The sequence below is a fragment of the Phragmites australis genome, chromosome 4, assembly GCF_958298935.1.
Source record: "Phragmites australis chromosome 4, lpPhrAust1.1, whole genome shotgun sequence".
Classification (NCBI taxonomy): Eukaryota; Viridiplantae; Streptophyta; class Magnoliopsida; order Poales; family Poaceae; genus Phragmites; species Phragmites australis.
Window position 1 is genome coordinate 6,949,664 of NC_084924.1, and position 16,845 is coordinate 6,966,508.

General features: G+C 46.0%; 1 protein-coding gene across 9 annotated transcripts in view; it reads right to left on the minus strand.

Annotated features, from left to right (window-relative positions):
• The window catches only part of LOC133915487 (uncharacterized), a 34,476-nt gene extending 24,603 nt beyond the window's left edge, over positions 1–9,873 (minus strand). For all 9 annotated transcript variants that reach the window (XR_009909332.1, XR_009909331.1, XR_009909333.1 and 6 more), the window contains exons 1-4: positions 9,518–9,873; positions 4,516–9,400; positions 4,242–4,430; positions 4,035–4,149 (exon numbers count right to left, since the gene is read on the minus strand). Coding sequence is in view for 2 of the 9 variants with exons in the window: in XM_062358668.1 (XP_062214652.1) it covers positions 4,035–4,149; positions 4,242–4,430; positions 4,516–9,400; positions 9,518–9,744 (5,416 nt within the window). In the remaining 7 variants the exon portion in view is untranslated. The remainder of the gene's footprint in view (positions 1–4,034; positions 4,150–4,241; positions 4,431–4,515; positions 9,401–9,517) is intronic.
• Positions 9,874–16,845: the final 6,972 nt, after the last annotated feature.

The window sequence follows — 16,845 nt, forward strand, 5'->3', positions numbered from 1 at the left end:
AGTTTTGGATATTAACGTTCAAGAATCTCAAAAGTCATAAACACTTGAGGGGCATCATCAATCCTAGCGGCTAGCGATCTATACAATAATGTTTCATAATTTCATGGTATTGGGGCCTAGTTAACTGCCATTAACTTGTCATGTGCAGCAGCACATAACTCTCGAGGGAACATGTAATTCCATAAGTCACAGAGTGAAGTAAACAAAGTTATTGATAACTGACCCTTAGGGTGTGTTTGGCATTGCAGTAACCTTTCGAATCAACTCATTACCTAACCGATAACATTTTTTTTGAAGTCATAAACCAAAATTATATACTCTGGTTGGCAAAGGCTACATATAACTAACTAGATCTCTACTATATAAAGCAGGAGTTGGTCGTGCGTCACCCTCGGCCCCTCCCACCTCCCCACTCCACCTAATAAAAAACATGAAAAAAAACAAACAAAACTAAGAACAGAGAAAAATCGGACCGACTTATCCGATCGTCCTCCTTACCCTCCCCAACCACATAGCCCCGCCGCCCCCAATCCTCCTCGTCCTCGTGCACGCCGCATCGCCGTCCTCCTGTGTCCACGCCGCCCCGGGCCTTCCCGCCAGTCACTACACCACCCGGACGTGTCTTCTGCTAACCCGTCGCCTGGACGCTTGCCGAGGCCGCCGCGCTCACGGGGTTGCTAGACGAGGCCAGCGTCATCCCAGTCTTCCGCCCTCCACCATCACACTCGATCCGGATGTGGCTTCGGACGCCCTCTTCCTCGTCCTCGTCGAGCCGCCGGCTCCTCTAGCCACACAGACGTCGCCACGCACCCACCTGACGTGCCGGCCCCCGGCGCGCCGCCGACCGCTTTGTCGGCCACCACAGGCCCGACCGCGCCAGCCTCCTTCGTGTCGGCCTCCATGGCCCGGGCGACCGGCCTCCCCTGTGCCTGGCCTCCCCTGCATGCCCGTGCTTGTGCCCGTCCGCATAGGCCGCCACCGCGCATGAGGTGAAGACGAAGAGGGTAATGATGCTTGTCTGCGGGGGTGGGGTGATCTATGTCATTCGATTTTGGGCGAAGGCCTCATTCTTCTTCCTCGTCAGCCAACAGATCGAGAAGAGGGGGACTGGCGATCCATGTCCACATCCTATGATCGCTAGCCAATAGCACCGGACCGCCTCGGAGCTCCACGCAGCTGTCGCGGGACTTCTATCAACCGGACACGCACTGGCCAACCAGGCCTTTCCCAGGAGGGCCCCACTATCGGACGCGCACTCGCAGCCGTTGCGAGTTAGGTGCATGGATATTTCCTCAATTTCTATGCTTTGTTAGTCTAAGCAAGTTTTTGAAGCGGTGAATTGTTTTTCTGTTGAGGTGCAGATTCTGGGGAAGGCTGAGTTCCTAAACCCTAGTGGCAACATGAAGGACCGTGTGGCTATTAAGATCATCGAAGAGGTAATTTGCGCAATTCTGTTCAGACAAATTTGATTTTGTAGTGGGGGATGAACTGCGAAGTAGAATTGATGGCGAGAGCTTCCGGAGTCGGTACTTTTACATGTTGAAATGCAGTCTACTTGCTGAAAGTAGCATAAAGTGTGAGCTTGGAGCATGTAGATACTCTTTGGTAGATTGATTTAACCCTTTTAGTTTCTGGACTCTAGAGCAAGTATCGCACTTCAAATTTCATCCTCACATGTCAAATGAAAAATGTTCCACTCAGCGCATTTTTTTCCTATTTCATTGTTTTAGTTGATGAGTCATGGGATCCTTGCTCTACGGTAATTTATTGGTCTGATATATGACATCAGTCTGCTCCATTACTCTTATCCTTTAACATCAATGAAGCTAGAGCTTTTGTCATTTTCAGGCTCTAGAATCCGGAGATCTCGTCCACGGTAGTATGGTAACAGAGGGGAGTGCTGGAAGCACAGCTATTAGCTTGGCTACTGTTTCTCCTGCATATGGCCGAGGCGAGGCATCCGCTTGATTGGTGTTATGTAATTTTATTTTTCTTGTTGGTATGGTTATAACAAATAGAGAGGACTTGCAAGAGTGGAGGAAGAACCCCTGATGATGCATCAGATTGCAGGAAGAGAAACAAGGGACCTGACTACTGTGAGTATATCAGGCTTTTGGGTATTGTAAAGGCACTGATGTTGGTTTCATCCTTTCTACAGATCTATTGAAGCAATTAAGAGATTATTGCATGTTACTTTTTGAAATAGAGTTAGGACATTATACAATATTATGAAATGCCATTTTCTGCGTGAGTTTCTTACAGTACTTTGACTGTATATGCAGCTAAGACTACGAAAATGCGCCAAAAGATTCTTTAGTTTTCCTTTGACCTTGAAGTTTGTTGATAAACAAAAAGAGTTTACAGACATAAGATTTTAGTTTGAAATATTATAGTCCACAAAGTGTTATGGAATATGATTTGTGATTTGAGTTTATTTTGAGTTGGGTCAGTGGGTCTTCATTGCAATTTGCAACCTTCATTTACCTGCATTGACTATTATTTTGTAGAATAAGATGGTATGTTTTGTTTACCATGCTCTGTTGTATAACTTACTGTTTTTCTCTTTTATCACACAGTAAAATATATATGTATATTTATCTATCCATGCTCCACTGTGGGCGGCACCCACCTCCCGGTCCTCCATTTCGTGCTGATTTTAACTCCTGTTGTTGCGTGCTGTTTGGGTACATCTCGTGCAAATGGCGAGATCGAACAACAAATTGACATTAAGTCTAGCCTCCGTTTCACATATGTTCCATGCACATTTTCCCGTTGTCATTTCAACTTATACTTTTTGTGCAGTTGTATAGAATGACACCAGCGTCCGATTATCAAAATACTTTACCAGACCTATGTTCCATGTGTGTCAATCTTACCCTCTAGTTCCCTCTCTGCCGGCTCGGTGAATTAAATCAGAAGATGCAAAGCAACATGTATGTTGGGATAAATGGTAAACTTGTGTTGCTCAACTCTGCAAATGTGTTGTTCCTGAGCCCGGACATGTTTTGAGTGCTTCCATTGACGCTTGACATTTTTTGTTTTTCTATACATGATGTAGGATTTTTGTGCAAGATTGTGGGCTGGACTAATAATTTGTGAAGCACGTTTCTATAACTGGATCCAGATGTTTTGGAAGTACATACATGTATAAGCAATTTGTCTCTATAGCTGTGTATGGTATTTAAATATTCATTCAGCAACATGGAATAGCTCTTCATAGATTCTGTATATACATGGTGAAGTCAGCTGAAAGTAATTGCATCTTATAAATGTTTCATTGTTGGTATATAAAATTAAGTACATTCAGAAGGTAAAAAGAAAGGTGATCTCTATATTCCATCTTTTTATATTCAGATTTCCAGTACTATATTTGATTCTTATTTACATAAGTTAATTTATGGAAGCTAAGCCTGCCAGTCATTTTCTCTTATATGCATGTCACCGCATCGCACATGTTGGGTGAAATGTAAGTAGATCTGTACCTAGGTTACATCGGTTTGTTGTTTATTAATGACTTCCGGCTTTGACATTTTGTCTACTAAAAGGGATGGTTGCTTCATTTTCCATGCAACATTCTCATCAAAAGTTTTAACTCGCTTTGCAACTTTATCGAATTTAATAAACTCGCTTTGCAACTTTATCGAATTTAATTTAGTCTCAGCTACTGATCTTCATATATGCAGTGACCAATAAGTTAATTTCCCTTTTTCGATAGTTAATTTTCAAAGCAAATCCAATTTTAATGAGTTGTATATAGACCAACAAGATATTTTCATTTGTGACTTGTTATCACTAATCAGAATTTGTCAGTCAAACTCTCATCATACATAAGCAATGCCAATGGGCATGCTTATGTTGAGGGCAAATCTTGTGTTTTCGTAGCAACGCACAGGCACTCAGCTAGTTATGCTGTAAAGAACAGCAATGTCAAGCTGGACCTTAGGCTGAGTCCTAAGTGGGCATATATGTCTTCAATCAAAGCCTGCCTCCTGCAACTGATTCCACAGGACAGTAAGAGGGGAGGGGAGGCTTACCTGAATGGAGATCTTGTAAAGTGCTCAGCCATTGTTCCTCCCAAAGAACAGTAATCATTCCTAGCTCCTCAATTGCAAGCTTAACATCCTTAATTAAATCGGGGTATAGCTTAACCTATGGAAAACAGAAAGGTTCGAAACATAAAATATATATACCATTCATAGTCTAAAGCAGATATCCATACTCTGATGTATTAGCTAAAATACCAGAAAGTCTGATATGCGCTGAAGCTCCTCAGAGGGTTCTCCTTCACAAGCATTGATATCAACCAATGTAGGATATACAATAGAACAAGGAGAGAGTTTTCCTAACTTCGTCAAAATGCTCTCCAACAGTTGCCTTACTATCTTCTCTGGGTGGGAACTCAAGCGAGCAAAAAGTTGTGGTATAATCTCCTGCATATTTCCAAAGCATATAATTATATAGTAATTTTTATCATACACTCGTAATTATAGAATATAGGTCACTATCACAACATACCTGCCATGGCAATAAAGGAACTGTTGAAAGCCCACTTTCGAGTGTTTCCTTCAGTTCCACCCCATAGTTCAACATTATGTGGAGGAGATACAGCAATGCCCGCAGAGTGTAGCTCCTTGTTTTCCCTTTCAAAGAATCACAGTGATATGAAGGTTGAAGCTCAGTTGATGAATGAGATAGGTACTGAAAATAAGCATGTGCGGCGTGCCCAAAGAGTGATACCCTCCTTTGCCTTAAAAGCCACCAAATTTCAATGAGCTTGTCAATCAAAGGCGTAATGTCCTTTGCAGAATCACATTTACAAAGAAGAACAGTAAGCTCTGATTTTAGCACTGCACAGGGGTCTTCACCTTCACAGGACTCAGAGCCTGGTGCTCCAGCTGCAGTTTCTATCAGACGAACTGTCTGTTCAATTAGTGAAGTTATGGGGTACTCCGGTGCAGAATCGTAACATCCTGCTGTCGCTGGATAATCATGACCTACATGATTTGCATGTTCATCAGCATAGATACTTCTAATTATTTCCTCCACCTCAGACTTCTCGTTATCTGTCAAGTGATATCTATCTGGGGAAAGTTCAGATTGAAGAACAGGGGACAGTGAATTCTGCAAGTTTGAATCAGTTCCAGACAGAGAGTAATTGGCATGAGCAAAGCACCAGGATGCATAAGCAAGCCAAGCCTTACCCATACTGGGACAAAGTTGACAGGATATCTTCCGAGCAGTGCCTATGATTTGTTGTGCAAGTGCATGACAATTTGAAGTCGAAACTGACACACTATCACCAGACAAAGGTTTTTCTTCCCCATTTTGAAAGCCATCCGAATCACTAAAATCTTTTATTACCTTTGGAATGATAATATTTAAGATAGGAATTGAGTTCTCTTGGTCCATCCAGGTTGAGAGTTTCAAACAAGCCTTAGCAATCAGTGAAAGTGAAGTGTCAATGCCAGATGAACTACTAACTGTAGACAGAAAGCTAGAACGAACCAGTGACCATAGATCAGATAAAGCCTCTTCATTATTTCCTTCTTCATGCTTCAGCAAGGCACCTTCATACTTAATGTTCAATTCAAGTATTTCCTTGTCCATCTCATCAGACGAATTCAAAGGATGATTTATGAGGTAATGGTTTAAGCGGGTAGCCAACATAAAGTTACTCTGCTTTCTAGCAAGACTAGCAAGCTTCTGACAAAGAAGAAGTGTGGATAAAGAAGATGGCTGTGTATTACGGTACACTTTGAAGACCTTAAGCCACATGCTGCAATCTTGATGTATCCTATCGACGGGATCATGCAATACTTTTAATAAAGAATCCATCATGGATCGTGATTGATTAGGCCCATTTCGGCAGATCAGCCCAGAAGCTTCTTCAAATGCGAAGATGCAATGAAGCTGGCCAGCGCAAGAGGCAGCTTCAGTCAATCCATTGAGTGGGACAACAGAGAGTGCTTCATCCAACATCAATTTAGATTTATCTAGCTCCTCCCGCACCCCGTCTGACTTGCTATTAGATTGAAGCATTGCACGCAAGAGCATAAGTTCACTTCTCTCAAGTGCGACCTTGGGATCAAGGGTGAGCTCACTGCTGCTTTTCGGAGTCAAGTCAAGATAACCCCAAGCTGAGTGAAAGTCCCCCTCATCAAAGCATGCCATCGCATGGATAGCATTAAGTTCATTGCCAGCACTTGTTAGAGCACCTGAATAAGGTTTGCCAGCATGTACAGCACGGAGCACTTGTAACTCTGCAAGCCAGTTCTCTAAGCATTTCCAATCAGATAGGGATGTGTAGCATTCAATAACACGCTCTATGATGTACTGAATGCCACCAGATTCCATGGAGGTAAGGGCTTCCTCCGACTGCAGTAGATGGGAATAATGTGCAGCAGCTTTTTCATACTGCCCCTGAGATTGATAAATCAGGCCTGACATCCAGGAAAAGTGCTTGTCGCTATCAGATACACCCCGTATTAGTTGATTGTCTTGCTCAAAATAAGTGTAGAATGTTGACACAGCCCATTTTTGAAGTCCAACTAAGGCGTCTGTTTCATGACACCTGCACAGCGCCAAGGAAGCATGCCGGAGGACCTTCAGAACATCTGCTTCTAACCTCTCTCTAAAAGCAAGATGACTTTCAGTAGCCCCTCCCATGTGACTGTTGCCCCTGAGGGATGATGCAGCCAGGTTTCTGAGATCTACCAGACGCAATGAACAGTAGTGAACGACTGCATCACTGCAATGCATAGCTAGTCCTGCATTCAACATTGGATCACAAATTCGAGAAAACCACTCTTCACAAACTCGTTTGTTTGCACGGAAAAACACGGAACTTGCTTTTGGAGGGGGTGATAGAACAAAGGAACCTTCATATGCATTATAAGCATATTTCTTCAATGCCTCAACAAAATCCAATAGCAGGCGCATAGGCAATAAGCATATGTCAGATGGCCCTATATACCTGCCTTCACCTTCCTTAGCTTCCGGTGTTAATACATTTGTTACATCCAAAAGCATGCGTTCTAGAGCTGCAAATGTCTGTGTGGGACCACCAAGATGAGTTCGAAGCCGAAGGTTTATGCAGTGCCGGGCAGCTTCATGGATTCCCCACCAAACTGCAGCAAGATTATTCACTGAGTATATCCTATCAATAGTAGTTCTGTCCATTCCAGAGCCTTTGGAGAATTCATTCCCATCAGCATCTCCAGAGATATCAGTTTGACCAGAAAGTGTATCTTTCTTGCCACGGTAACTAAAGACCAACCGTTGTACCCAAGAAGAAAGAGGTAACTTCAATCTGAGAGAAAGGTAACTCAAAATAGAAACAAGCTGCTGCCAGTGGAGTTTCCTAGGCTGTTGCTTCACAGCAAGCACGTGCCTCCAGCTCATGCAATGGTTGCTTATGTTAGCAGTATCTGAGGAATTCTGATAACTATGTTTGTCCGCAAGCAAGCCAAATGCATATGTTACAATGGGCAAAGCAATTGAAAATAACCTTAGGAATGCGTTCTTTACAGTACTATCTGGATCGCTAAGCTTGTCAAGAAGAACCTGAGCAACAACTGAGAAATTCAAAGGACTGATGAGCCTACCCAGTAATAACAACTCCAAGGATAATGCAACATGGCATCTCACTTTAGGCTCCCTATCATATGCGCAATCCAAGATAGAGAAAATGATAACATTCGAAAGAGCAGCATCCCCAAATGCCTCGTAAGAGAAACTGGCCTTATCCACATCCCTCTCTGTGCCACGAACCAAATTTTCAAATGAATCTATCCAATCTAGAGCCTCTAATTTCAATGTCATGGATGATGATGTGTTGAGGCCCTGAACTATGTATTTTCCATATTTATGCACAAACTTCTTTTGACATTCACAAGAAAACTTCTTTTCTGCAATAATCAGCTGAGCTTTACTACCACCAGATTTACTACCACCAGAGCCACTTTCAAATGCTTCAGATCTTGGGATATTACTTGAGAGTTCCACGTTGCTCAGTTTGTGTAGTGTAGAGAAAATCTGAAACTGCATCTCAAGGAAATTATGGAAAGGAGTGCCAAATGGGTCAAGCTTCTCTGAGACAAATGATGCCAACCTAGTTGCTCGCTCATTTCTCTTTTTTGTATCAAGTGAAATCGTGGCCAGAAGAATCTTCAAATCAAATTTCATTAAGGAAAACAACTGATCCTCTGAATACCACGCCCAAGAGTGTGCACCTGAGTTTGAATTGCCTTGTGTTTCATTGTTGCACTCTAAGGAGAGACTCCGGATATCAGGATAACTTACTTGCCCTTCCTCAAGCAAAGATTTTATCAGCTCCATCTCTTTCATAAATGATGCGATTGCTTGGTCAACTACATCTTCCAATCCATGCTGCAGGCAAAAAAGGTAAGTGGCTGCTGAGTTTGCGACCACGGTGTGGTTTGGATGAAGACGCAACCTAGATAAAATTGAGCTGAAATCAAGCAAAGCTCCCACAGCAGATGCACGGAGCCCTAAATTTTGATGTGACAGTACTTGCAGGTTAGTCTTAAGTGCTGCCACCAATTGCGCTGGTGAGGCTACTTTCAAGCTCTGGGCCAACACATCCACAAACATAACATAGAATTCAGCAAACCTTTCCTGCAGAATCTCTGCGAGCAAGACCAAGCATCTGTATGCTTCTTCCATCCTCTCAGACCAGCCAAGCTTGGAGGCTATCACTGATGTGCACCTTAAAAGCTGAGGAGCCAACCCCTCCAGTGGCCTTGCTACAAGTTCCCTTAGATTATTTCTCTCAGACACACCAGATGCCATGATCTGCAGAACCGTAGAGAAGCAAGCAAACAGGGGACGAAGCCGCCCAGAATTGTGGCTGGCTTCAAGGTTGGGGTCATTCACAAGCACCTCCATATCAGCCAAGAACTTGGGAAGCAATCCAAGCGAGAACTGCAGGTTCCCAAGCCAATGCCACTGGAATTGCGTGAAGCTATCCATGATCATGCTGCGATCGGCGTCAGCAAGGTCCGGCACAAATGCCCACCCAAGAAGCAGGTCCATGATATCAACAAACTGCGGCCGGAAGCAGTGAGGGAACTTGGAGGCAACCAGCATGAGCAGGCCGAGCAGGCACCGGAGCACGGCCAGGGACGTCCGCTCATCTTCAAGCACGTCGCGGCAGGCGGCGAGGAGTGGCGGCACGAACCGCTCGACCGCGGCCACGTCCCCGGTGGCCAGGAGCTCCCGAAGCCCCTCGGCGACGAGCGCCGCGGAGGCGGGGTCCACCAGGAGCGGCAGCGCCCAAGCGACGAACCCGTCCGGCAGTCCCCCCGGTGCCTCGTGCGAACACAGCACGGCGCAGAGCGCCGCGTACGCTGACACCGCCGCGCGCCGCACGGCATAGGACCTGCACAGGAAACCATCAAGCACGAGCTGGGTGAGTCAAGTTATTCGTCCCAGATGCGTGAAGGGGGAGAGGCGAAGAGGCGGAAAAGCGACGAGGAGGAGAGGAGGGTAAGCTTACGCATCGTCGGCGAGGAGGACGGAGAGGGGCGGGGCGACGAAAGGGGCGAGGGAGGGGAGGAGGGGGCGGTTGGGCAGGTGGAGGAAGGAGAGGCGGAGGTTGGAGAGGGCAGCGGCGCGGGATGCGTCGTCGGAGGGGTGCGGCGGCTCGCCGGAGGCGGTGGAGAGGAGGGAGGAGAGGTGCTGCTGCAGCTGGTGGTGCGCGTAGGAGGGGCGAGGGTTTTGCATTGCCGCGCCGTCAATCTCAGCGCCCGCCGCGCTCCGCTCGCCGCCGGGCACGCAGAAACAGAGGGGTAGTCTCTCGCCTCGCCGTCGTCTCTTAGAGGATGAACCGACGGTTCAGATCAATGACGCGACTAGCGACGGGCTCGTTAGGGCGTGTACAATGAGGTAACTTCAGTCTTAAGGCATCTAGATTTTAACTGACGTGAAAAAAAAATAAGGTGACGAAAGATATTATCTATTAATTAATAGATGACCTAAATATTAGATAAATATTTTTAAAACAGTATTGTCTCTGTTGTATGGATATTGTCTGTTATTTATTATCTTATAATTTCACGTGTCATTTAATAATTGAATGTTATTTAGATTAGCTAATTTACACCATAGCTTTTCTATTATATTATGTATATATGATATAGAATCGTATTACAAACTATAATTGTTTGTACTACTGCACGTGCCCTTATGGCTAACGAACTTGACAGAGATCACAATTTAACCTATAACCCGTTTACACCCTGTACATACCCTAATGGGGTGCAAATTTGGTACCATGGATATATTTATGGCCGAAAATCACTATCTAACATGTATACGAATATGAATATAAATCAGATATATCCGTACCCGTGTATTGTCCCTGATATATCAGATGGGTCTAACGCAGCCATTCAACTCCAATCCATAATCCTCTCTCCGAGCCCTGAGTTGAGAGTTGAGACCCTTCTCAGTCTCTTAGATCCACCTGCCACCACGAGTTAGCTCAGTCTGGCTCACGAGTAGAATATAGTTGATATTAAATACTTTAATTTAAAGATATTATGTGTATTAAAATATATAAAATAATAATAATAATCAATGATGATACCACGAAAGGTATCAACATGAGTGATGAGTCCATGAGCCCAACATTTAAATTTATGAACGCGTAGATTTTGCTAATAATAGGCTTCGGCTAAGGGTTGGTTAGCATGCTAGGCTTGCCAAATATAATGTTGCATTACAATACTCCTGATTTGGGAGCCTAAGACTTCCGGCTTAACTAGTAATCATACACTTGCAACACATGTTTTGGTATATAGTGGGTTTAGCATAATAATATAGTAGTGGGTAAAAATATAATCATATCCAAATCAAGGAATTATATGTATTGTTGGATAATATTAGCTGATCCAAATTCAAACAAATGGAGGGCGGGGCGTTCTGGGTTTCAGTAATTGGAATGTGAACATTTGTGTCTGAAATATTTAAATTTCAAATTCAAGCATTTAAGGGAAAAGATTTGATATGACTATTGATATCCCGATCTTTGAGAAACACTTGCTGGTTTGGTGATGCGGACCGAGCGAGGGCACAAACAGGCTGAGCGAGTCTGGCCAGAAAAATTAATTGCGGCCTCGCGCATAAAAAAACAGATGACTAAGAACATCGGCCGCCTTATTAAAATAGTAGTGGGCCAGATGAATAGAGCTAGGCTGGTACAAGATTTCGGCCCAACATAGAAATAGGAGTGGGAAAGAAAAAAAAGGATTTCCGAGATTTTTAGAATCAGGAATAATCCCAGAAATCTCCCTAGTTAAAAAAGCCTAAGGCATGTTCCGTCTGCCAGTTTTATCTGCCGATTCCTCTGTTATCCGTCCATCCGATCGCTCGTTCATTCGCCTAATCGGACGTTCGTGCCCTCCGTCCGCACGCCCATCACTGCTCCCCCTAGCCGCCTCCACCGACCATCTGCGCAGCTGCCTCCAACGATCCTCCCTCTCCCATAGTTGTTTGTGGATGGAACTAAGGCATCCTCAACGGCGATGGTGGAGGAGGATCTGACCACCGTCATTTGTGACCATAGATGCTCAGGTTGGTTGTCTCCCTCCCCTTTCTCTCTCTCACCCCTCTCTATCTTTCCTGCTACTGAGTGCTCCTCCTATCGATATCTCTCGTCAACCAAACTCCGCTGCCACAGTGCCGCCCAGAGCCCCCTGTCACCCCACCACCTACTCCCGCACCTCTATTCCTCTCCTCGCCCCCTACCAAGCTCTCCGCAAGCTCGGTAGGCCAAAGCCATGGGGGCTCACCGCCACCATACCTCCACCCCTCCCCTACCCTACTCTCTCACAAAATGAGTTCCTCATGTCGCCAACATCCTCTTGTTGCCCTCATCGTTGCCCATGGTCGTCGGGAATCCTATTCCAACGAGCCTCTGGTGAGTCCTCCGTCGCGAACTGAAAACAGAGCGACGACGCAGCCAATGCCCCTTCGACCGTCAACATCATCTTTGTAAGACCCCCATTACCAGGATCTCCTGTGCCTCCTGTATCAGTCCCTGGATTACGTAGCTGTTACGCACAATATAACAGTTATAGTATCACAGTCAAACTTCGTATGTAAATAGTAAAGTTCTGGGTACAAAAGGCTTACAATCCATACCGAATATTACAAGCCTGGCCTAGCGGCCATCAAAACACATAACGGAAACAAAAGCTCAAGCCACAAGCAGCGAGGGTGCGAACGCGACTTCAGAGACTATTCTTCATCCCCAGCTTCACCTCCGGCGAAGTCGGCATTGAGTTCTTCATCTGAATGACAGTAAGAGTGAGTACGGAAGGTACTCAGCAAGCTCTATACTACTTCAAGGTGTTGATAGATGCATAAAGGGTTTATTCAAGGATAAGCTTTACGGTTTAGATTTAAGCATAAAGCAGTTTATGCAGATTACCAATTGTATCAACTATGATCGACTTCAAAACATTTTAACTAGTTCAAAAATTTGCAACGAGCTGTATCTGGGGTTTCTCGGTCTTGGGAGGGGCTAGACCTCACTCCGCAGTCCCTTTTATCACATCTGGTGTACCTCTAGTACCACACAGCTTCTGACGGAGTGAGCCAATAACCTCATCACACGGACATCTAGTCCACACACTCACTCATCAAGACTCATGCACCCAAAGTCTATTCAAGCGTGACCATGCCTTCACACGTCCATGACTGTGGACACGGCTATTCGAATAGATTTACACTCTATAGCAGTTGTACAGCTTTACCCACACGATATGTTCAGCCTCCAACCGTTGCAAGTGGAGGAGCGAATCATACCAAAACTCTCCCAACACCTTTCCTGCCGGGCTTTTCCACGAGACATGCCAAGTCCTAGAGCTGCATGTTTCGAAGGCCAGCAACCATTTTTAAGCCTAAGCCGGTCCCTAAAACCTCCAAACAGCGGGACAGATGGACCATTGGCTGCTCGTCGCTCTCAGCCTCCTGGTATGATGCCCAACTCAATCCAGTGAAAGAAAGTCAAGTCATGCCCATACAGAACGCATGGTTGCACGGGGATGGCTAAGTATGACGACGTAAGACTCGGTCCTTAAGCGATCGAGCTAGGCATCTTCATGGGCAATGAATACCATCATGTAACTCAAGCCCCCAAGAGCATCCTCCCTGGAGGACCACTCTATCTGCCCGCGCCAAAACAATTTTCACCTATTTTTACACATCACCCTCCGTATCCCACACGACATCAAGGATTTCACAACCATCAAGGATTCATGGTATATGAATTGTCATTGATAACAACAAAATCTTGTCTCCGATGAGAGGTGTTTTAAAAGCGATATCTCCGAGGAGACGTATTCAATCCTAAGCATGCTAGAAATCAATGTGTCGTTCGACGTTAATATAGATAACGATAGGTAATTCTAAGGTGATATGTATTCTGGATGATAATATTCAAGACATGGCATGTGTTTGATAGGATTAACTATTGCAAGTAGTTTGTAAAAACGTAATACATAGCACATGCGATAATAAGTTTGGTTTTAGTTGATCATGTATATTATTTAAAAACATAAGTTCAATGTGATCAAGGACATAGGACTTGCCTTCTCTGAAATTTTCTATGAAGTCTTGATTGTAATCGGGATCCTCCTCGCTCCTAATGCTTCCTACGTAGCACTCGTAGAACTCTGGTTGCCCTGAAATCGCGACTTCGATCAATAACGACGATACTAAAGAAAAATTAATTAACACCAAATGGAAAACTAAATGAGCTCTAATGGATACCATAATGTGACAGACGAGTAGATCTCAATTTTAGATGAATCTCAGTGAAAGAATCGTCGAAATCAGAGCCAGAACGGAGGAGTTATGACTCCCAGAAGATTTAATCAGAATTTAAATCGGAAAATTAATAAATGACACTGTTCACAGGTGGGGCCCACTGAACAGTAATCTGGCACCACATGAACAGTTAATGGTGGGACCCACATGAACCGTACGGGTTTGGGCCGAATGGACTTGGATGAGCTGGAACCAGACCTAAATGGGCCTGGATGGGCTGGATCCGAACCTAAATGGGCCTAGATGGGCTGGATCCAAACCTAAATGGGCCTGGATGGGCTTGGTATACACAGTACTAGGCCGCACAGTGCTAGCCCACTTGTGTCTTGGGCTGGTGGTTAATGGGCTAAAAAGCTGGGCTTGCCCACAGCCACATGGCCTTTGGCAGCCGGGCTGACCTGGTAGGACAGCTAGCCGTTGGGCCGAGCCATGGCCCAATCAGCCAGGCCAAGCCACGGCCCGAGGCCACGCTAAATGCGTGCGCGCACGCTGGCACTAGGCAAGCGGCAGAGGAGAGGGGAGAATCGGCCGGCAGCGAGAAATTGACAGCGGCGCGCATTGGAAGGCTCGCCAGAGAAGTGTTCCGGCTGGGGCTCCACGAAGACGAATGCATGCCGACCTACTACGCGCTACGGCGGACTCGGCTGGGCGCCTGCCGACGGCGACCGGCGGCGAGAACGGTGCCAAATCACAATCGGAGAGGAGACAGCGGCGCGGCGCAACTGGACACACCTCCCCTGCACTGGGAGGTGCCAACCTGCAAGAAAAAGGGGCCACTGGACCCCTCGGCGACGCGGCACGATGGTCGGTGGTGACATAGGGCAAGGACACGCCGGCGACGACAACTACACGGCGGCACGCGACATCTAGCTAAGAGAGAGCATGGGGACGCCTACACGCTATCTAGGAGGGGGTGCTAGGGTCTTGGGGTGCTCACCGTGCTCAAGAACGATGAGAAGCGAGACGACGGCCGGTGACTCGTCGAAGAGGTGGCGGCGGCCTGCTTGGCTATTGGCGCGGACGGGCTCCTGTCGGGCTTCCTATGATTAGACAGCAGCACAAGGACGACGGCAAGGTCCTGAAGCTCCTCGGCAACACATGGTCAGCGGATTGATGACAGTGAGGTCGTGATGGCGGTAATGGCGACGGTGGCAGTGGCGTGGATGGCGAAACGGGGAAGGGTGAGAGAGAGAGACCGGGCATGCTATTTATAGAGGGAAGGGAAAGGCAGTCGGTCTATGTTCTCTCTGCAGAGTCCACATATGTGGATAAGATTCGGAGAAATGAGACCAGTGATCTCTGTCACACTCACCTTGGACATGTGAACTATAGTAAATTAAAAGAGATGATGAAGAAGTAAGCGCTGAAGGGCTTACTCAAGTAGACATCCGAACAGACACGATTTGTCTTGGTTGTCAATATGAAAAGGCTCTTTAATTACCATATAAGGAATCATAGCATCGGTCTAAGAGGCTATTGGAACTCATACACATAGATGTCTTCGGCCCAGTCAAGAAAATATATCTTTAAGAAATGAGGTACATGGTAACAATTTCATCTGTTGGCAGGCTCTAGCACTAAAAGTGAGAAGATGACTTTACTACAATGCATTAAGTAATTAGATATTAAAAAAAGTTAACAGACTCCTATAAATTAGTGTGATATAGGTGTAATACATTAACTTAGTAAGTATTAAACTCATCTGATTCCCAACAACCCCACTCTGCGTCGAGTGTTGCGGAAGCTCCTCCAAGCAACAGTGCCAAGGTGATGAAACTGTTAGGAAACCTAATAGGTTACGTATTGAAGTGGGCCCGTCTTGAATCCTAGTAGGATTGGAGTCCAACTTTTAGGGGTTTTTGGTTCTTTATATACGAGGGGAGACCCCTCATTATAATACACAGAAAACAGATGAATAAAGAATAGACAGCTTTTCCCCTAAGTTTGTGTCTCCTTTTTGCAATTATTCTCTTGAGGGATCGCTGGACTACACCCGGTAGTAGCGGTTTCTCAACACGTTATCAGCACGAAGCTCTGCCGGAGATCAAGCTAGCGGAACGAACCTGCCTACGACCGATCTGCACTGCATCGACATCGTCGTCAAGCGGGCAGGTCCTTGGCCTAGCCTATATGCCCTACGCGGCACGAATTATTCGCAAGAATTGAAAGGTACGATCGATTTGGTATGTACCCTAGCCTCTACTGTTTTGCGTCAAAATAGATCTGAAATCTTGCATAAACAGTAGCGTGCACCGTATGTATGAAACAGTAAATTGATTCTCTATCATCACCTCCATCGGCCCGAAGCCGATCTATCCTCCGCCGATGATGACAGGCCGACCTTCAGCAGTAGTGCTGCTGCAGGCCAACGTGCCCTTGTCTGCTGCGCACCCACTAATCGGCCAGATGTCATACAGGCCGACGCCTCGTGTTGCTGCACGCGTGGCGCTGCTTTACCACCGAATCTTGCTGTGCGTGCGTCCTGCAGACTGCCAAGTACGCCCCCCCCCCTTGCCGTCCCACCTTGCCCAATTGTGCACGCACCGAATCGGCCATAGGCCTTCTAAGCCGATGCACTTGCAACACACCAGGTCCCTACTGCCATCATAGAACCCAGCAGATGCATCTCTGCTGTTGTGCTCCCTATGGCCATGTGTCGCACCAGCAGGTAATTTACCAGCCAGAAGCCCATGTTGATGTGCCATGCCGTTGTCCTTGCTACACATCTTGCTGCCCCGTAGTGCATGTTTAACACGCAGCCCTGCAGTGACACCGTCCTTGCTGCATGTACGCCCCTGCAGCGGCCCTGCAAGCTTCCAAGAGCCGGTGCCCCTACTGAAAGGACAATGATATCACCTAGAGGGGGGTGAATAGGCATTTTTACAAAAATTCGTCCCATTTTACCGTTGGTCTAAACTTGCAGCGGAATATAAACTAGCGGGTTTTTCACAAGTGAAAACCCTAAATATGCTAGGCTCAACTAGTGCACAA